This window comes from Lissotriton helveticus, chromosome 7, assembly GCF_964261635.1.
Source record: "Lissotriton helveticus chromosome 7, aLisHel1.1, whole genome shotgun sequence".
NCBI lineage: Eukaryota > Metazoa > Chordata > Amphibia > Caudata > Salamandridae > Lissotriton > Lissotriton helveticus.
Window position 1 is genome coordinate 1882207344 of NC_136068.1, and position 23381 is coordinate 1882230724.

Sequence of the window (23381 nt, forward strand, 5' to 3'; positions counted from 1 at the left end):
CCGTAAATTATACAGCAGATGATGGATTTTTTGGCAATACAGACAGTCCATAATTATGCGAAAATTGCTGCAGCAACACAATCACATAGTTCCAGTGGCCCTGGCTATAAATAGAAAAATCAGTAGTACTCTATGTGTTAAATATTGGACAGATTTTTTGGCATGAGCTGAAAGCCATTTTGTATATCTGGCGGCCATTTTGTCTGCCATGTGCTCTGTCCTACCTTTCTGTTAACTGCTCTTGTAGCCTGCCTAGAGACAAACTATGTTTAGCATCCTCTACTTCACACATGCCCAGAAGGGCCTAGCTAGTAGAATGCACCTGCCTCTCTAGTATAACTGTCAGGCTATTTTTGCTGCTGTATGGAGAAGTAACTCTCCTCGCGCTTTGTTGAGCAAGCAGTTCTTGTATGCCCATCTTGGTCATTTTGTATGCTTACATGAACCAGGACTGCCCCTTGCATTATGCTTACTATGTAACTCTAAAGCATATATAAAGCCCCAGTTTTCTGTACTCTTTAGACTGCCTCATTCAGTTGCTAAGGCTTCTGTGTGACGTAGTCTCACCTCATTTGAGGTTAATAAAACTCTCTGTTATATTTCAGCTTATTTGCCAATTTCTTCTTTGTTGGTTAAAATGGACTAAGGTTCAGTGGAAACCCTGAGAAGTGGATTTTTGATTACAACATATGCACCAGCATGGAATCAATTATGAGGCGCTAAGATTTAAGAAACGCAGACATCTGCAATAGGTGGTAAGTGAGGTTACATAACCTTAAAGACTACATTTATCAATGGTTAGTTTAACCTGCATTTACTTTTCACTTAAGCCATTAGTGCATTATTTTAGCTGCTGTTGCCTCCCAATGAAAAAGTCAAATCACTCCTTTGACCCTGCCACCACACTCACTGCCACCTACACTCCGATTCCAGTTCTCATTCGTTTTTAATCCACTTCAAGGGCTCTGTGTAAATGAAGACAGCCTGGAATTGTGGCAAATAAACAAGGCCATACTCCCAGGCTGTCTTAATTTACATGAACTTGCTAAGGTATTTGCACCCCAAGCGAACCCTAAAACGGCCTCCCAGGGGGGCTACCCAGAGTTTGAAGACCTCCGACTTAGTGGCACTTGCATTGAACACATTGATTTAGCAAGGTGACAAAAAATAATAACAGTGGAGCACATAAAGCCCTTTATGGTCTCATAAAATGGAAACTCTAGATGGATAACTATATATACTTTTGTATTAGCCTGAAAATTGGCGTATCCTGATATTTTGCTACTCTCCTCTCTCTTTCTTGCTTCTTCTTTCTCTTACTTATTTCTAGCTTATATAGTCATTTTTTTAGTTTTCTACTTCCGAATAAGTATTATTTGTTACCTTGTTTGAGTAGTTATTATGTAACATTGAAGGGAGGAAAGCAGCAATAGAAGGAGATTAGCGTTGTCAGGTGTTTTGGTAGTGAACGGGGAGGTGGATGGGAAAGAAGGTTGGGGTGGGGCAAGTGTGACGATGGGGTCAAAAGGTGACACCGCTATGAGATGGATTTCTTTTAAGACAGAATCTTATTAAACTGGCTGAGCAAATTTGCTAGTTGCATAGAATCCCACAGGGTCACTGTTAATAATTGTAGGAGCTTTAATGAAATGTATTTGTGGTGATTGCATTATCTGGCTGCTGATTCACTGATAAACTGAGTTGTAAAAGCAATAGTAAAAAAGAGATGACATTTCTCATAAACAAAACAAATCAAACAAGCATTGGCATAGCCAATAGGTCTCGCTTTTGGGACCTTATAAGTGTTTAGCCATGCAACAGTTGATGTTGTTGCACCAAGGATATTGTGTTGCATAACTAAATACTTATAAGGTCCCAAAAGCGAGACCTGTTGGCTATGCCAATGCTTGTTTTAATATGGTAGACGGCTGGGTGGATGGTTAAACGTGCTAGTGTATGTGGCATAAACAGTATGGACTTTAAATGTGCAGTCTGGAGAGTTTGAATATAAACCTGTAGAAAACAAATACAACCTATTAGAATCTGTTTTCTACACATAACAAAATGTAGTGGCTTAGTGGACTAATGCATGGACTCTATGGGTCTATGTTTGACCTTATGGTCACAGGTTCAAACCTGGCATCTTAACTGAGCCTTTCATCCTTATAAGGCCGATAACAATAATAATAATATTGCCACGTGGAAACGGAGTGTCAGTGTGAAATCACCAATGAGGAGTTTGAATTACTTCAACATTACTGAATTGCGTATGCCTCAGGGTTGTACAGCCCTCCCCAGCCCGGTAGGATGCAAATGACAACACAACACATGGAGCTCTGTCGTGCACTTCTTTAGTCTTCAGAGCGCAACCGTTAACTACATGCGCTGCATCATAAACTATATTAACCACACCCAGACACACCTAACCAATTACGTCATTATCCTACAGAGTCCATCAGGGACCAGAAGAGTCGTGTGATGCATATTCACAAGAAAATGACATCGCCCCCTTTGTTTGTTAAAAAGTACAAATATTACATATATACATCATAGTTCCTTAATGAGTTGTTGGTGCTTGAACCAATCTTCCAGATCTCGTTGTGCAACGGTGAGGTGTAGGAGAGAGGCCTACCTCAGGTACAGGCAATGCAGAGGCAGGTGTATGAGTTGGGCTCTCTGGACATGTCTCACTTCTAACATCTAACGCGTATAGAGGCAGGTGCATGAAATGTGACAGGTCTCTCGCGATGGACTCTCTGGGACATTGAGCAGTCAACATATGTCCTTTGCTCATCACTAACCTCTCGGGACCAGCATCAAACAGAGCATCAGGCTTGTATTTCCTTTTTTGTTTGACCAGGACCCAGTCTCCTTCCTTGAAACTTTGTGCTGAGCAAATCAGTGTTTGTCAGCATAGGGCTTCATCTGGACTTGTGAAAGGAATCCGTTGTATGGATCTCGTCAGCATCTGTTGACCTATTAGTTGTCCATTGTGGATATTCTGCTTCCATGGCTCTCCCAAACATCAAGGTGGCGGAGCTTTTACCTGCAGTGGAATGGGGAGTTGACCTGTAAGTACAAAGAGCTGAACATAAAGCTGATTTGCAGTCACTTCCTTCTAGCCCAGCACACTGAACTACTTTCTTTAAGGGTGCCCACGAATTGTTCAACGACAGCATTTGCCAGTGGGAACAGAGGTGTTTCTGATGTTTAACAATCGTATTGGTGAGAAAGTCGTTCAACTCCAGGCTATTGAAAGTTGGGCCATTGTCAGACTTAATAAGGAAAGGAACACCCAATGTTGCAAGAATGTAATTTAATGTCCCAATGACTTTGTCATGAGTGGTTGATGATATGTCTTCCATAAGGGGAAATTGTGACTACTCATCAATGACTAATGTTTGATTTTCCAATAGAATCAACTGAAATCCTCTCCAACACTTGCTTTTGAATGTTAGATGTAACTACTGGATGCTGTGCTGTTTTGGGAGATATGCAGTACCACAATGACAGGCCTTTAAATCACTTTCAGCTCTTTCAAGAAGATGAGGAAACCACACTCGGTCTAGGAGAGGTCTCTCAGTGGCGACAATGCCACGATGACCCTTGTGTGCTTGTTCAATAACTTGTTGTCTCAGACTCTCAGGAATGACATCTCTTGAACCTCCTAATATAATGTCTTCATTAATAACAGACAGTTCCTATCTCACATATTTGAACTTTTGATTTTCAAAGTCATCCGTAAGTAGATGAGTATGTTTTCTCCAGGAATGCTGTGTAATAATGTCCTTGAGGGCAAGCAAATCTCGATTGGTGTTCTTAGCAGCAAGAATTTGTTTCACAGCCATAGCTGTAGGTGTGATTTACTTGACCATGAAGCTAATATATGCCTCAGCTTCTTTAGATGTTGTACTCTGACACTGTAATTGTACTTATGAAAAATAGTCAGCAGGTGTTTGATCTTTCCCTGATCTATTCACAATAGTGTAATCATACTCTTGCAGTAGCAACCCCTACCTCTCAATTCTAGGGGGCATCTTGGATTTCCGGATATAGTGAGAAACGTCAGGTGATCAGTGATGTCCTTTCCATATAGAAACATATGAAAGTGATCACAATCCATAAAGGACCCCCTCCCTGTAAATTTTAGAGGGGTACCTTCCTCCTTTTTGACAGTGTTCACAATCCCACACTACAGCTAGGCTTTCTTTCTCAGGTTGGGAATAAGCATGTTTGGTCTATTGCAGACTATTGCTCACATAAGCCACAATGTGTCTCTGAGCTTTTTCCTTTGCGCTGGGCAAGGATCACACCCAGGACTACCGGGCTTGCATCTACCACAATCTCTGTATGGAGTCACGTTCTCAATTGCATGTTTGATTTTCTTAAAACTCTGATCATATTCATGCGACTACTTGAACAGAGTACTCTGTTTTGTTAAATCTCTCAATGGGGCACTGACTGTGACAAAGTCACAAATGTTCCTGGAATAGTAAGTGCCCATGCCGAGGACAGATCACAGCATGTTCACATCCTGTGGGGACAAATGGATGATACAGCTTGCACTTTAGCTGGATCTGTTGTAATCCTCATTTTAGAGAAAATATGCCTGAAGGCATACTTGTAGGGGCTTTGTCAAATTCCTTTTGAGTGGCCCCAAATACCAGTATACCAGCACTGTAATAAAAAGCAATGGTGACACGCTGTATTATGTGGCGAATGACATCCTGAAAATGTTCTGCAGCTGACAACACCCCAAACCTCAGGGCCTGATTTTAATCTTGGCGGATGGAATACTCTATCACAAACGTGACCGCTATCCTGTCCACCATATGACGATCTCCGTAGGAAATAACAGGATCATAATACGGCAGTCGAGACATCCGTCACATTTGTGATGGAGTATTCCCCTCTGCCAAGATCTACATCAAGCCCTTCGTCTTTTATATCTGAGCAAACCAACCTGGGTTGGAAAAGGTAGAAATGTACCTTCAGTTTTCTTCTACTTTGAGTTGATGATACCCCTTGTTCAGATCAGGGTGAGAAAAGACTTTGATGCCATTCAGCTGTGTAATCATGTCTGCAATGTGGGGACCTGGATGTCATTCTCTCTCCATTGCCTAGTTTGCTTGGCGCATATCAACAGAGCACCTCCACCGTCACATTTTGGCCCTACCACTTTTGGCGAAACCCATGCTTCAACAGTATTTCGAGTTCTTTCTCAACAGCCTCCTGTAGATGAAAAGCAATTACAATTTCCTCCTGTGCCTTCTAGGAATATTAGGAAGAAGCAGTGTGCATTGTCACCAAATATTGGTCCCAAAAATAAGAAACAGTTTATTAGCACAGCTGTATTTTATTTTCTCTAGAAGACAAACAGAAGTTCAGCTTATAAAGGAAAAAATTAACATCAATAATGTGTTAACAATAATTAAGATTCCATATCATGCTATCTACAAATATTCATAAATGCTACCACTACACATAACATTCAAATCGCGACAATGCAGCATAAATTGCAACTAACAACCTTACAATGAAAAACAAATGAAAGGAAATTACATGCTATGCGAGAAATAGACCTTTAAAAGAGACCCTCACAAAATTCAGCCCTAACGAATCCAAAGTGAGCAGACTAAATCATCATTGAGATTCTAGCAAAGCAGATTGAGGCAATGCAATCCACAATCATTTTAGTTTTGTTTAAAATAATTTTCAAAATGTCTTCCTCTAATTGTATATAATACAATGGCTGGTTAATGAATGTTATTAATGTATGCAGTGAAGGATTCTGTTGTGCTTAGATACGCTTGTTTGGGTTCTATGCAGAACCTCATGTGTTGTCATGCTAGGATGTAAGGAATTGAGTCAGTTGGTGCCTCTCTTCTGTCGTGAGAGGAGCGGTGGCTCTTTGTTCCCACAAATATAATCAGAAGAAATCTGCCAAGACAGTCAATTTTTGTCCAGGTGACATGGTTCGCATCAAAAACACTAATTTTGTAAAAAAAAAGGAGGAATGTCCTTTGGTGAATCTGTCTGTGTCGAGAATGTTTGTGGTGGTGCCCTTATGGCACTTGGTGGGCATTGGTGGAATTCAGGGAAAGCTGTGAAAGTTCAGTCTGCTGTTCATAATTGCAATGGCATCAGAGGTGATACTGTTTTACCTTCCGGTATAACCAACGTTTCTGCAGGTATCTCTAATATTTCTGCATGTAATTCTCTTTCTGTACCAGCCAATGTACCTTCAGGTAATGCTTTTGAAACCACTGTAACAGGACATGTACCAAGGAGGTCTATTCATGTTTGACGTGTTCCGTGGAGGTTGCGGTAATCTTTGTTCTCTCTTATGCATGAATTGTTTAATATTTTAAAAAAGTGTTCCTCTATCTCCATGTTTATGTATTTTTTCTAATTTGTATCAACTGTTTCATACTATATATTTATTTTAGTTTTTTCTTGCTTTTTGACAATTGTTATTGTTTTCTCTGCTTAGATTATTTGCTTGAATTTGTGTTGGTTTTTTTTAACAAAAAGAGGTAATATGTTGTGCTTAGATATGCTTGTTTGGGTTCTATACAGAACCTCATGTGTTGTCATGGTGCTGGGATGGTGGGAATACCAAGAAGAGTCAGTTGGTGCCTCTCTACTGTCGTGAGAGAAGCGGTGGCTCTTTGTTCCCACGAATAAAGGATTAAGAGTTAAACTACTGTGTCCTGTGGTGACAAATTAACCTAAGATTCATGCTGCAGGGATTATGTCTTATTTGAAATGATATTTAACATGTTCAAAATACTTCTTCTAAAATGTGCTTTAAAATGTAATTCCAATAAAATAAAAACCTCACACTTTCTTCATGTACTGGACGTAGTATGGAAGCTGAGAAAGTTTGCATTAAAGTACTTATTGAACTTTCACTTAATTTTTCCTACCAAAGTATGCAAAGACTGATACGTCAAGCATGCAAAGACTGAAACATCTAACACTTGGGATCAGAAATAACATAACTGGACTGTAAATTTGTTAAGGTAGCCGAATAAACATCGTTATCTGGTAAGATCCTGCATTTGTGAAATCAGTGAAAACCCCAGTGGATCAGTGCACACCCTCCAAGCTGGCCGGTGTTTCTTCAAAGTAAGCCTAGTTGGTAACAGTTACTTGAAAACACGGTTGACCTAATGAATTTGATCATGTTAACTTTATAGTTGAGGTGCAACAGAGTAACTCTGATAACTGTAGTTGTCTTGAAGTGAAGAAACGTAAAACTATCTGTCCATGTATCCGTAAATAATAAGCCTACAGCAGTGATCTTACAGGTCTCCCATTTGTGGACTGGAAATGTATCTCCGTTGAAGGCTGTTAACTTCTTTTTGCCCAGGTTCTTCCAACTCATGGTGGTATGTCATCACAATATGAGGAATCAAAGCGTACTGGAACAGATTCCTAAATAAGAGCATGTGAAAGCCTAAGTTACATTCATCTTGAGGGGTCTAGGTTTCCTGCATTGTGCTGTCCTATGTGTATGTCAGCATATAACATATAAGGTCCTGATTTAGATCTTGGTGAACAGGTTACTCCATCACAACATTGACGTATATCCCATCTGCCGAAATATAAATCCTAAGGGATATAATGGGATGTATATTATGGAGGACAGGATATCCATTATATTTGTGACAGAGTAACCCGTCCACCAAGATCTAAATCATGCCCTATTTCAGTTGTTCTGGCTCTGTCAGGTGGAACGATAAAAGAAGTGAGAGCTTTGTGGTTTTGCACATTCTAATGCAGGAATCTAGGTCAGTTCATACTGAGATGCCAAGAGCAGAGTTCACCTTTGATCGTAGTAGGGTGCTTACTGAGTGTACTGCTTGTAACACAAGCATAGCTGGAGTAAGGAAGCAATGAAGATACCACATCCTGCTCATCATCGTTGTAAGCCTGCTGCTTTAGGACATACAATTTGCATTGTGTCCCAGCCTCAGCAACAGTGTCCTTTGTTGCCTGAGTTTGCAAAAGTCCATGAACAATGTGGTTCCACAAACAAGAAATGGCTCTGGCATCCTAAATGTACTTACTTAACTTCAACCCCAAAGGTTAAATGTCTGGTGTGTTCATTGGATGGTGGTCCATAAACCTACAACCCACAAGACTGCATCACAAATTAAACCTAAAAGCAGATTTTACACATATCCACTGGTTCGAGGACATACACGAAGCATGGTGTATCTCTCGCGCTCTGTAGGCTCCACAGCTATCGCCCTGGTCCCACAAGTCTCCACTCCGCATTCTCACTCTGAAAGAAATTAGAAGAATAATAAAAACCATGCTTTTTATGCACCATAGCTAACAGATTGTTGTTTCTGTCTTATTCTCAGTTGAAGTGATCTTTCACTTCTGTTTACCCTTGTTTGCATCCTTAACAATCGCTAACAATAGGTTTTCTGCAACATTGTTTTATTTGATGACATTTGCTGGGGTTTTGGAATGTATTGTGACATTGTTAACTGCAAGCCCGCTTTAATGTTAAAGTGATGGAATTATTAATATCTGATCACTTTCCCACCATTTGTTCGTCCACCAAGACTGATTGGTCACAAAAGGTCTTACTTTACTTTTTCCCACTATAGGGTATCTGCCCCAAGGGTAACAGTGGCCTGGATGGGCATTGGGGGCCAGATGTAGGTAATCCCATTTTACCAACTCTAAAATACCGAATCATACCGATTCGGTATTTTAGAATTGGAAAATGGGATGTAGGTAATTTTTCTGTAAAAAATACCGAATCGTTAAGATTCGGTATTTACCGAATCGGTATTTACCGATTCGGTAATTGCCATTCAATCATATGGGCCTGGAGGCCCATAGAAATAAATGACAATTACCAAATCGGTAAATACCGATTCGGTAAAAGGGGGAAAACATTGAAGGGTGGCAGGGTGTTACTTTGACACCCTGTTGCACCCCTCAATTGTGTATGGGTACACATGTTGCAGACATACATGCCCTAAGGGCATGTATGTCTGCAACATGGCACTGTTGGAAAAGCAAAGAAAAATGCTTTTTCAAACGTTTTCATTATTTACCACCAACTTGTAGTTGGTGGTAAATAACGAATCCTTAACTGAGGAAGGCACTAACTTGAGTGCTCCCTACCTCCAGGATTCGGTAATCTACTGAATCGGTATTTTAAGAATTCGGTAATTTACCGATTTCTTAAGTTACCGATTCGGTAAATTACCGAATCCTTAAACATGGCCCCTACATCTCAGATGCCTAATACCGGTCGGTAACGGCCGAAATTCGGTAATTTCGGCCGTTACCGACCGGTATTGGGTGACCTACATCTGGCCCTGAATGCCCCTAAGATCTGCAAGAAGTTATTAAACTGAACTATAGGAAACAAACTGGAATGGAAACTGAAGTAGGCTCCCCTTCCCCTAGTGCCAGTCATAAGCAGAAACTCTCTGAGATGGACCTCACAGTGAAATATGCATGTATACGTCAATACACCCGACTCTGCCTAGTTCTACCTGTGGTATCCTGAGGTTACTTACCCAGTCTTTACTCACCAGACCCTAGACTTTTTTATAGTCTTAAAAACTGGAATACTCTGTGTGGAGAATCAGGGGTCCCTACCTCATCTGAAGGGCGGAGCAGACAGGGGTCTCCCGCCCCCACGCCGGCACGAACAGCATCCCTAGGTCATCGGACTTCCTCTCTTCACCCACAGGATCCGCTAACCGACGACGACCCGGAAACTGACAAACCGGAAACCGGAAGTGAAGTCCCTACTAGTGACCCGGAACCCGAACCATCCGGAAGCGGAAGTGCGTCAACTACGCTCCACCCGGAACATAGAAAAGTCGGGAGAGCAGTCAAGACAGGGTTCAGCCCAGCGGACTCGTGGCAGGAGAAAGCGAACGGCGCGGAACCCCCGACGGAGAGCGGAAGACGAGAGGAGATCGTAGAGAAGACGGAAAGCGGAGAGGAGGAGGACGAAGAGGACCTGTGGTCGGAGGACTGGTGGCGACCTCCGGAGGTGGCTGGAGAGCGGCCGCAACTCGGATGAGAGTTGCGGCGGGGCACGTGAGTACCCTCTATCCTTTCTCCGTGTCCCTTTGTAATTATAGTGTACATACCTGTAAGACCTGTATATAGAGGGTCACGAGCACCCTGCACTGTCCCCATAGATAAAGGAAGTGTCACGAGCACCTTGTATATATATCTCACCCTCCTCGCACTGACCCCGACACCCCAGGCACCGTACCCCTCCCGCTTGCTCAGTCGACCTTACCCCTCCTCTGCCCTTCCCCCTCCCACACGTTTCCTTTCCTGGCCACTCACTCCTGGTGAAGGTGACAGTACTCGGTAGTCCTTGTCGGACTGGACTAACCCCACTTTGTTCTCTCTCTTACATATCTCCGAGGAGACCCATCACTCGACCGACATCTGATGACAACAAACCACCGAGGACCCGGAACAAGACATCAACCCTACAACAGAACCCACCCGCCACGACGTTCTCTCTGGACTACCTCCCCTATATCTCTGTGGAACACTACTGTGTGTGCTTTACCTGTGAATAAAATCCTAAACCATAGCTCACTACCTCCGGCCTCCCAGCCTGTTATTCGGGCCCGCCCAACCCACATCTCTACACTCTGCTAATCCATACAGCCCATACGACTAGGTAGTTGTAAGTAGTGAAGAATGCAGTTGCTTTTGATGCTGAGTTGTGTCCCTCTCCTTTCGAGCTGATTTCAATGGTCACCTTGGATCCAATATGTCAATGTCATGTAGATACTAATGGCATGTATAGGACTGCAGGGTCCACCTGCACTTTCAGCATGTGTGTGTCATAGGTCTGATGTTCACCAGTTAGGAGCCTATTAATACATTCCTAAAAGCTCCTACTGGTTTTTGTGGACCCTTGCTAAGGCCTGGTTCTTTAGATTTGCTGTCTTTGATGAAGGTGCAATGGACTAGAGCTTGAAATAGAGGTGATATCTCTTCTTTAACTGAAAGAAGATGGGACTGGGACTCCCATTTCATTTTTCAGGCAGAGAGCCGGGAAACATCCTTTACAACGCAACTTTTACCACGCAGTGCTATTACAACGCAGGTTTTACAACGCAAACCATTACAACGCATTGCGCTGGGGGGCGCTCTAGGATAGGGAATAGATTTAATTTACTATCCAACACCTTCCCTAGTGTCCACGGGGACTGGAGTTGGAATAGTAAATTAAACTATTCACTATCCAGCACCCCAAAGCGCTATGCGTTTTGATGGTATGCGTTGTAAAAACCGCGTTGTAAAAGCATGCGTGGTAAAAGCATGCGTTGTAACGTCATACATCCCAGAGAGCCATCTTAAGGAATTATGGGTCCTTGGGCAAGCTATATTTTGGGCCCCCTGTTTGAAGCAACCTTAAAGGTATTACCACTTTTCAGCTGATTTAAGCCTGTGTGATGCCAAACAAAATCAAATTATATGGTAAACCTTCAGAAACATGAGTCAGGAAAATAAGCCAAATAGAACACCAAGTAAGCTTGAACTAGCATTGATAAAGCCATTTATTTTTGGAGATTAAAGCTAGATTTTTTTTACTTTTAGCAACAATATTTTAATGTGGAATTCAGTGCTTAAACTGCTTGTCGCTCCCATTGTAGGAAAAACAATGGACTAAGGTTAACTTGTTTTATGTTTAGTGAACTAGTGCATGATTCTAAAGTAAGACATATGCACTTAGTGATTGAAATTAAAGCTTTAGTTGCTGAATATTTGTAACCAAAAATATATCCCTCTTCACTACTGGAATACTTGCTGCAGCAGTCAAAAATAAAGCGCTGCTCTGTGGATTTTCACCATTCCATTGGTAAAAATCTAATAACTTTCTCTTAATTTTTCACCCCCTCCTTATCCTTTTTCTAATCTTTATATGTTAGCACCTCTCTGGCTCAACAGTTACACGGGACCCTCCTGAGTAAAAGAAATGGTACCAGCTGCAATCCAAGAGAGGTACAGGAACATAAAGAGTAGTTCAAGAGACCTGAAGTAGAGAGAGAAGGGGTAGAGGCATAGACAATGTAGCAAGATAAATGAGACAGTGAGAAGTGAAGTAAAAAAAGAAAGGTGCGGTACCCATAAGAAAGAAAAGGAGAGGTAGAAAGAGGACCATCTAGGTAGAAAAGACAGGTAGAGAAAACGAAATGGTTCTGAAGTATGGTAGAGAGAGCTGGAGATAGGGAGAAGGAAATGGAGTGGCAGAGGAGCACAAAGCTCCAGAGGGCGAGATAAAGAAAGAGTTAGTGTATAAAACGGAGAATTAGAGCAGGGTAAAGGCAACGACAGGTAGGCATAGGCAAAGAGAATTTAGTAAAATCAGAGGGAAGGTAAAGAGAGCCAAATGTGGCACTGTATAGAAAATATGCAGTTATTTGTGTCTTGTTTTTGTTTTGACTTATTCTGTTTACAATAATAATTTACAAGAATTGTTTTTGATTATATGTTGTCACTTTATTATTATGATTATTATTATGCTTGTGGTAAGGCCAGCCTGGATATCTTCAGTAGATCAAGCTTTGCTGCAATATAAAAAAAAAAAAATGGGTGTTTGAGCTAATCCACCCACGTCATGCTTTCATAATGCTAAGCGGTGCAAAGCAGAGCACTTTGCTCATGCCTTAAAACGTCTTCGCTCGGGCATGCCAGATGAATATGACACTGGTCTCTGCTCCACGTGTGAAAACCAAACTCCATGTGCTCTGCTCCCTCCAATGCGACACCTGTGCTGTTACCGAACTGCACTTGCTTTCCTAGTTAGGCAGAGTTTTCTAATGATTTATAGGGGAATTATCAATCAAATTGTGTTTTTGACATTAAATACCACACAATACAAAATCTAGGCATCAGGGAATCATATTCTTGTTCACTATGTGACTTCTGTAACTTTTTAAGTCAGTTCGTTTCAGTTGTCTGTTGACAAACACAGCTGTTGAATCCAGTTTTGAAATACAGTGGATTTTGTGTCCACTCCTTGGTCATGATTTGATGGCTTCCACTGATTCTTTAAAGAAGTACTAAGACTCTATGTTGCTTCACTTAAGTCTTATGCCAGCTTTGACCCGCGAAGAGAACACTAAGGGGGCCATTAGGATGGCGGCGGGATTCCGTCCGCCCGCCAACCTAGCGGTACTGGGACCGACCGCGAGTGGTGCGGCGGTCCTGCCCCGACGATTAGGATGCCACCCCCACCGTGGCGGTGGCATCTTCCAATCCCAGCATTGTCATGCACAAGGTGACAGGCACCGCGAGGTGCCTGCCACCGTGTCCATTAGAATGCAGGGGGGTACCTACCAAGTGCACCCCACGCACCCCCAAAAGCAGAATCCGCATGCAATGCCGCCAAGGAAAGGCATGTTTCTGCACCCATATTAATATGGATGGCGGTGTCTAGCAGACACCGCCACCATATTAAACCCTTTTCCGCCAGGTCGACTTGTCCACCGGACGGAAAATTGGCGGACGGTCTACCCATCCGCCGCGGTACCCCCGCCATACTAATATAGCGGGGGTAAATGGGTGGCGGGCAGGGAAGGATGTAAGGTGGATTGCCACCGCCCGCATGGCGGTGGCGATCCGCCCTACATCCTAATGACCCCCTAAGACTTGGAATTTCAATGGGATATATTGGAAACCGTAAAAGTTCAGTCACCCGAGCATGCATTGCACTAAGTTAGTTATATAGATGCTGTCTGTCTTTTAGATAAAATGAGGCTGCGCCACCAGAGCATAATTTTTGGCGACACTCCTGTGGTGCAGCAGCCTGCTCCATATTTACCAGGCAACACTAATCCACTTTACGTGGCTTAATACGGCCTTGTAAATATCGTTCATTTTGGCACCGTTTTCTGCATTAAAGGGGAATGCAATGGGTGTTCCCACCAACACCTATGGCTTTTTGACACTGTCCCAGATTTACAAAGAATTGTAACCCTGAGGCAGAGTCAAAAACATACGGCTCCCCAGGGGAGGCGTAAGGGAGGCGCAATGAGGAGAAATAGCACACTTAGGGCCAGATGTAGGTCGGTCGGTAACGGCCGAAAATCTGTATTTTCGGCCGTTACCGACCGGTATTTCAGAAATGGTATGTAGGGGCATTATTTTACAGAATCAGTAAATTTACCGATTCGGTAAATTTACTGATTCTGTAAAATACCGAATCGGTATTTTTACCGATTCGGTAAATCTGAGATGTAGGTGGGACTCTTCTGAGTCCCACAAGCCTTACCGAATCGGTATTTTACCATCAAATCCAATTTGATGGTAAAATACCGATTCCGGTGTGCATGCACATGTGTGCATGCACACCTATGCCATATGACAGGCAGACCTGCCCTTGGGGCATGTATGCCTGCCACATGGCACCCGAGCCTGTTTTGGGGGGGCCAGAGGGTGTCAAAGTGACACCCCCTGCACCCTTGTGAAAATTGGTATCGGTAATGCCCATTCATTCCTATGGGCTTCAAAGCCCATAGGAATGAATGGGCATTACCGATTCGGTATTTACCGAATCGGTAAATACCGAATTGTTCCGATTCGGTATTCCAGCACATCTGGAATACCTACATCTCCACCCCTCTGATTTACCGATTCTTAATTACCGAATCGGTAAAATTCGGTAATTAAGAATCGGTAAATCAATTTTACCTACATCTGGCCCTTAGAAAGAGGAAAACGCCTCTAGTGATTATTTTTGTGCAGGAAGGGTTCCCTTCCTGCATAAAAACAATCATCCCTCAGTGCATGCACCCTTGCAAATTGACGCAAGAGTGTTTGCTTTGATGCATGGCAGACCCTTGTGCGCCAGCGCAAGGGAAAAGGACAGGAATGCACCATATCTGATAGATACGGCTCATTCCTGCCCTTTTCTTCTGCTGTAGGGCAGCACAGTTGGAAGGCCTGCGGCGCTGCCCTACAGCAAAATGTTGTAAATAAGGCCATTAGTTTATTGTACACTGCTTGACTACTGTCTGAAAAACGTCTCTTCAATCTCACTGACTTTAACTCTGTTAAAAACAGTACCTTTCTGAACACATTCCTCTCCAATTAAGATGCACAACACAACTAACTACCAAATAAGACCCTCGGCATTGTTAATCACAATAATGCCTATGAACACAAACACTAACAATTTACAATTCTGTGACTCTGGCAATTTCTTGAAAAATATAGATTTACCACTTGCTGTATAATCCATATCTGCTGCATAATATGCAGATTTGGTGTGGTTTCTAACTCAAATGGATCAAAAGCCGACTAAAGAAACATCACTAGGTGCAATGCAGTGGCAGCAACTTTGTGAAGGTTAACTGATCACCTTGTAATTTTTGATTTTATGGTATGGTACTTTGCAGTATCCTATAAAAATTACAAAAGTGCACATTATACCATCTAACATGGCATATTCTGTTGTGTTAAAGTGACATAATGGTGGAAGAATACCACAACAGAATATGCCATGTTAGAAGGTATAATGTGCACTTTTGTAAATTTGGTAGGATAATGCATTGAGCCTTGTCACATCCTTTGGTATCCCATTGTCACATAATTGTAGGAGCACAGCCTATGGCCAGTCTAGTGATATATAGGGGCTAGTAAGACATTTATATGCATACACTCTTACAGGTTTGCAGATCACAATGCCATGGAACAGTTTGCTCATAGCACTGATCATATGTTATAAAAATTGCCTACTTGTGTCCTTGCACCAAGGAGTCATTCGGCCAAATCCACCAGTTCTTGGTCTTGCTGAAGCGAAAAGCCGTCCAGAGGAAGTCCGCATCATCTCGCTTTCTGTCCAGTAAATCCTGAAATGAATAATTGTACGGTATTGTGTGGTTGTTTATATAGCGCTTTCCAGACCCCTGGTAGGGTCTAACTATTGGCAAAATTGCCACATTTTTCATTTCTAGGACAGAGTCAGAGCCACTAGCTGTATTCCCCAGAATGCCCAATGTCACCATGCAAATGCTTCTTCCATTTGCATGCTATTATGCCTAGAAGATCACAACAGGCAGGTGCTATGTTTCTGAAGTGGTTAGATTAAGGGAAAAGGAAGCAAGAGGTGGAAGGGAAAACTACCTTATCATGTCGATCACGTTTCTGATGGAGTTGAAAGTCATTCACTTGATCGGATGTCCATCATTTAGTTGCATGTTCAATGATGGCCCAGACTTGTTTCTATAAAAAACTTTGCTTGTGCTTGCTGTTTTGTGGTCTTTGTAGTGAATTAAAGGGTTTTTATGCAGGGCGTAGCTTTAACAGGGGTATTTAGGGTTTGAGACTCATTCTTGGGTTGGTAGTTTGGTCTAGGGTCCCAGAGTTGGGTCTGCTATGTCTATGTTGGGTTTTATCATCATCCTCATTTCACTAAGAGGTTTTTTTGTGTTCATTTTTGCATCAGCAATCTAAATATATATAGTGACCGGTTACTGAAAAAGTGTTAAATTTACACCCACAGATGTTTTCCTTAAATGGGGGCTAATTTAGAATTGTTGCTATTCACAAACATTAGTAGAAGTAGACTTGAAACCTGCACCAGTGTGGGGTTTCCAGGCTTACTTCTGGCAATCAAACACCCAAAAGGTGATGGGACAAATGCTTGCAAATAATCTCGCGACTGGTGTAGTGTTCCACATTTTTCTCCCACTGTGCCGCTCCAGAGGCCCATGTAATTGAAATAAGTACTGACGCAGTTCCTCACAGGAATAATCCATCCCAAACCATGGCCATCTCACTCCTCCAATCCTGCTTTTTTTTAGTTAGGAAATTTGAGGTTCACACCACGCGGATCACACTGACCAAGCTTCTCCCCTGTTTGTATAATATCAGTGGCAGACTTACTGTACACTTCATTATCAAAAGTACTTCATACTACATTGCAGCAATAATAGTTAGTACAAGAGGAGAAAGCAGGGTTAGAATGAGGGCAGGCAGTTTAACTAATTCCATAAGCTCATTGGTGAAGTGATGGAAGCTCTACCGCCACCAGTGTCAGGGTAAGAGACTTGCTTGTTCTATCCATCCTGCAAGGAAACAGGCTTTTTTCAGGTCCCGCCAATACGTTTTGCCCTCATTCAGACTATTGACTGCTGTTGTTTCAACACTGAGAGGGCACTGACTTCTCATAGCCAGACCTCAGTGCCAGTGTACAAACCCATTACAAAGTGTATGTGGCTTTACCCCCCCCAAACATGGCATAAGCTGACTTACTTATAAGTCCCTAGTTTATGGTACCCAGGGTAACCAGGGCATGTAGGTTAGAGAGTCCACCCAGAGCTGCAGCCCTGATTGTGCCACTGAAGGAGGCTGGCTCTTTATATGATATATCAAAGTTACATATATTGTGTGTTGAGTCAAGGGGTTCCGTTATGAGTGGACAGGGGCTTGCTCTATCAATCCCAAGCTGCTCTTCTAGGAGGTGTGGTCAAGCAACCTTAGGCTTATCTTACAGGAGCGCAAGACATCTGCAAATACATGCAATAATCAACACAATATACACCCGCCTCAAGAAGAAGATTCACACCAATTTATAAAAGTATCAAGTATTTTTATTTATGTTTAGGCACCAGGATCAATTCATTTAGGTAAGAAAGTCTTTATGGAAATAAACTTTAGAGTTCAAAACATTGACAAAGTGCAATTCTTGAGATCTGCAATGTTAACCTATGGAAGGAAAATCAATTGCGGTTTACAACCTCTTGTCAGCAATCAAGACTAGAGTCAAGAAGAGTCAAGCCACAGTATAACCCATCAGTTGTGACAGAGGAGCATGATGAAAGGCCTGGATGAAGAGGTGAGTGTGCAGGGAGTTCCTGAGTTTGAGGAGATCATTTTCAAGTCTCAGATGTGGTAGGGAGTAGATTAGGTTTGGCAGACCCTGGGTAGGATAGTTTAAGTAGAACCCATGAACAGCCTTGTAATGAGGATGGAGTTTTTCAATTTCAATCTTGCTTTCCTCAGCTGTCAGGGGAGGAACAACAGTGCTGGCAAGACATGGCTTTGGTTTATTAGGCTAAATACCAGCCAAGCCACACAAATCTCTTTATAGTTTAAGTAGTGATTTCTCGCAATGCTTTGAGAGATTGTAGATAAAAACCCTCCTCACATCCTCCTGTGTTTGGGTCATGGGTTGCTTCAACAAAGATTGGAGCGACCGTGTAAATCAACCAGGCACTCTGGGCAATACATGTAAACAATCAACAGTGGTGTGCTGTTGTATTTATGCAACAGGTTAACACTAAAGCCGTCAACTCCTCATCAACTAACTGAAATATGAAAAACAATGTTAAAAATATTGCTATCATGATAAGCAGGCAGAAAGTTTAATTATGTTTTATAATCAAAAGCTATAGGAAAGGTGATTAGTGCTCTTGCAATCACAGTGATAAAGTAAAGGCCTCTATTAGAAATAGGAGCAAACTACTATATGAAGGTTTGAGAAAGGCGATTATTAGTTGGGGTGAATGGTCGTCCACTGCAAGTAATAATGTTACTATTCTTGATTGGTACAGAAAAGAATGTATTCTTTTAAACCTGAGCTCAACCCTTGTGGTTATGATACAGAAATGAGAGGCTCTACTTAAGAAAATAAGTAAAGCATTTAAATGTACTAGAAGAGCTAAACTGTTGAAAATACAACACTATAACAAATCCCACTATAACTTATAAAACAACAACAAAATTACAAAAAAAATCAATATGGGACCAGAGATATATATTTTCAAAGTTTTAAATAAAAATTGCTCTAAAAAGCACAACTTCGGGTAACTGGTCACAATAGACTGGGGCAAGAGTAAGGTTTAAGGCCAACCACAATGGAGTGCCGATCATCAGATTTGCCCCAGTCGGAAAGATACATTCACACATACAAAATTTCATCAAAGGGAGAGTCTTCAGTGGGGCAAGGCTGCAGGGCGTATCCGAAGACTGATTTGTAGACAATGGGTTGATGAAGGAACTAGGTCTAGGTGAAGCTGTTGACTAATGCGGAAAAGTTCAGAGCAGGAATAGTCTGAAGTTTGCACCAAGAAAATCATTGATTTTAATCAGATGCTGCTCAAAGTTGGGCCTGGAGACCCTTTCTTCCTTCGGACTTAGACTCTTTCCTGGAAGTCAGATTCCCTCAGCAGACAAGGCTGTAGCGAAAGAGGGTTCGACATTGAACCCGCTGAAAAAGGTTTGCTGCTGTTGGGAAAAACATAGCAAGAACTGCAGCAAAGTTATTTCTCCAGTGATGCAACCTTGGATGACCAACTGGTAGGTTGGTTCTGGTCCGTTGACTGTTCACCAGGCAAAAAATAAACAGTTTCTAAGTCCCATGTTCAGGGTTAGGTATGGGACATGCACTCGGATGCCAGCCAAGGGTTCTAGGACCTTTGGAACAGCACTTGGGGGTAAGGTCTCACTTCAACAGAAGCCACTAGCAGGGTCGACGGCAGGTCTAGTTGAAACTGTACAGCTTTGCCCTTCCAGGAAAGAGGGCATTTTGCAGCTTTTGCGTCCCTGTAGCCTAGCAGGAGGTCAGCCAACTGACCCTTAGAGTTCACACCTTAGTCCTGTGTACAAGTTAGAACAGGTCCAGCCCTTAGGATTTTCCTCATAGGTTTCAAAAGCAAGTGCATCCTTCTACCGTCTGTCACAGGTCCTGAAATGATCTGACGAGGGTGCCACGTGGTGCTATATTTATCACTAACACAAGCTTGTGGTTGGGATAACTCCTAGCCTCTCACTAACCAAGAAGGAAACACTTCCCTGGGCTAACTTATTCCACTTTTAAAGCACTGCAGTTCCTGTTTGCCCTATTGCAAACAATCTCAAATTGCCCCTCTACCTATTTGAAACATAGCTGAACATTTCTTACCCTGTGCACAGCTCCTGTGCCAAGAGGTGTGGCCAGGGGAATGACCAGCCATTCATCTGTGGTCACTCAAAACCAGTTCTGGGGGCAGTTCCTTTCCCACTCAGATTGGTGCCTGGCTAACTAGAAGAACAGACGATTGGGCAGGTCCTGATGTTAGCTACATCTGCCTGTGACATGTAGGCCACTTTGAAGCAAATTAAGTTCCTGGGCACAGCTCAGATGGCATCCTGACAAAGGAGCAGAAAACTCCCCAAATGCACAGCCTTTGTTTTAGCTCAAGCAAGAAAGTTCACCCCTCATCAAGGTCCAAGCTTTTACAGATCCTAATTTTAAACACCATGCAGCCTGCCATATGGCCCTTTAAGACCTTCTTAGGAATTACTTATTATATGTAAAAGGAGGGTTTAGGTCTGTCAAAAGGGATTATTTTGGTAGGCTAAATGTGTAGTTTTAAAACTGTGCAGACAGACCACATATGTAGGTCTGGAGTCATGTTTTACACTGTCACTCTATTAGTGGCTTAATGAGACTTGAAGTAGTGACATTTAACTTACAGGCCCTGGGTAGACTTTGTACCATATACTATAGATTTATATTTAAGTTAAATAGGCCAACAAAAAGACTGCCCCCATCGCCCAGGAGGAGGACTCTCCATTGCACACAAGAGCTCCAGATGACTCTCCACCTCCATGAACTACATCCTCATCAGAGTCCTGAACTTCCACCTTGACAACCGCAGCAATTCCGATTCCACCACCCTCCTTGACAACCTCGGACTAAAGCAGCTCATCACCAGCCCCACCCACACACCCTTGACCCCATCTTTGCAGGAGGGTCAAACATCCACTTCAGCCACACCACCCAGCCCCTCTGGACAAACCACCACTTGCTACACTTTACCTTCAACACCACCACTGCACCCAAACCTGCCCCGCACCCATCACAAAGGAACTGGAGCAAGATCACTGAGGAACACCTCAACACCACCTTCCTCCATGACCCCCCACAGCCATGACTGAGCCCAACTTTGCAGCCAAATAACCACATCGCTGGATCTCCTGCTGCGCTGATAAGCTCGCACACCTCCGTCACCCCGTGAAACAACACCCCATGAAGGCCGCCTGGTTCACCACCGACCTCCAAGAATCTAGGCGCTCCTGCAGACGCCTCGAGAAACTCTGGCAGATAAGTAAGACTACTGAAGACCAGAACAACTACTGGAACGCCATGAATGAATACCACCAGCGCATAAGAACTACCAAGTGGACCTTTATCAAGACAAAATCCACACCAACGCAAGTAACACAAAAGAACTCTTCAACGTCAGGCAGCAGTTCACAAAAAACCCCAGCGCAGCCACGGACATCACAACATCTCAGGACCTTTGCAACCGGCTCAGCTCCTACTTACACCTCAAAATCAAGACCCTCTACGACAACTTCAGCACACAGACTCCGGAAACCACCCCCTCTCGACCACCGACAATGAGCCGACCATCTCCACCTGGAAACCTGCCACAACTGAAGACACCATGAATAACACCCACTCAGGAGCCCCCATGGACCCATGCCCACTGAACATCTACCACGGACCCGTTGCCGCCATAGCACCCTAACTAGGCCAGACCATCAACACCTCCCTAGCATCTGGCATCTTCCCCAAGGACTGGAAGCGGGCAGAGGTCAGGCACCTCCTCAAGAAACCCTCAGCCGACCTGATGGACCAGAAAAACTACTAGCCCATCTCTCTCCTTCCCTCGTAGCCAATGTCACCGAGAGATTCATCAACACCCAGCTGGCCACCTTCATCGAAGAGAACGCCAACCTCAACTCCTCCCAGTCTGGATTTCGCAGCAACCACAGCACCGAGACTGCCCTCCTCGCCCCCACTGATGACATCCGCATGCTACTCAACCAGGGCCACACTGAAGTCCTCATCCTACTAGACCTCTGCGCAGTCTTCGACATGTCTCACACCGCACTCTCGCAGCCATACCACACAACGCAGGTATAAGAGGAACCGCCCTTGACTGGATCCGCTCCTTTCTCTCTGGCAGAACCCAAAGGATCAGACTCCCTCACTTCTTCTCCGAACCTACAGAGATCAACTGTGGATACCCCCAAGGATCCTCACTCAGCCCCACACTCTTCAACAACTACATGGCCCCCTTCGCTGCCATCGTCAGACAGCATGGACTCAGCATAGTATCTTATGCCGATGACACCCAGCTCATCCTTTCTCTCACGAAGAACCCCGTAAACACCAGACTCAGCTTCCAAGAAGGAATGAAAGATGTTGCAGCGTGGATGAGCGACAGCTGCCTAAAACTCCGGCTCCTCCCTCACCTTGACCCGCCAGATCAACGCCGTCACCTCCACCTGCTTCAACCCCCTCTGCATCCTCCACAAGACCTTCAAGTGGTTACCCCTAAATGCAGAAAGACAGTCACCCACGCACTCATAACCAGCAGACTGGACCACGGCAACGCCCTTTACGCCGGGATCAACAAAACCCTGCTACACAAGCTCCAAACCATCCAGAACACTGCAGCCAGACTTGTCCTCGGAACCCCACGACACAAGCACATGACCCAGCCCCTATGAAACCTCCACTGGCTCCCCATCGAGAATAGAGTAACCTTCAAGCTCTCTCCACAACATCAGACCAAAAAACCTCAACGAAAGAGTCTCCTTCCACGCACTGAAAGGAACCTCCGCTCCGCTGACCTCGCCCTAGCAGAGACCCAACGCATATGCAGAACCAGAGCAGGCAGAAGAGCCTTCTCCTATGTCACAGCAAAGACCTGGAACAAGCTCCCAGTCAACATCAGACGCTCCCTCACCCTGCACACCTACAGGAAGAGCCTCAAGACCTGGCTGTTCGACTGATCCGAGCTGCCCCCCCCCCCAGCGCCTTGAGACCCTCACGGGTGAGTAGCGCGTTTTATAAACCCCTGATTGATTGACTGATTGATTGAGTTAGAAGAATAGACAATTTTAACATGTTTTATTGGTCAGAGCACATGCACTGGGGCCTAGTTAACAGATTCCTCGTATAGAGAGTAAAAAAACAGCAGTGTCAGTTGAAACAATGGGTGTGATCATGCAAAAAGATGTATTTTCCTACAAAAGACAAACATTAGAGGTAGAGAACAACATGTTATGATATTCTAGCAAGTCTAATTTAGGCACAGAGTTTCCAAGTCTCATTGACCACAACTCCAGAACAACTGCATGGTCGTTATCAGCCAAGAACAATTTTAAAACATTAGCATAAAGCATTCCTAAAATGTCAAATAACAGATTTATAACTATTAAGCATGAAATTGGAGACTATTTAAATTATATGTTGCAGCGCCAGTATGACTCTGTACCACTATAGCGCCTGGATACCCCCCAGGGCAATTAGTGCGCTCTACTAATCTCTGATTGGTTGATTGACTTACTATTTACAG

At 43.5% G+C, this 23381-nt stretch overlaps 1 protein-coding gene across 1 annotated transcript in view; it reads right to left on the reverse strand.

The window, feature by feature from the left end:
* Positions 1 to 5390: 5390 nt before the first annotated feature.
* Positions 5391 to 23381, reverse strand: part of LOC144770853 (killer cell lectin-like receptor subfamily B member 1) — a 73012-nt gene continuing 55021 nt past the window's right edge. The window contains exons 6-7 of the mRNA XM_078655633.1: positions 15760 to 15872; positions 5391 to 8293 (exon numbers count right to left, since the gene is read on the reverse strand). Of these exons, the coding sequence (XP_078511759.1) occupies positions 8155 to 8293; positions 15760 to 15872 (252 nt within the window). The 3' untranslated portion in view covers positions 5391 to 8154. The remainder of the gene's footprint in view (positions 8294 to 15759; positions 15873 to 23381) is intronic.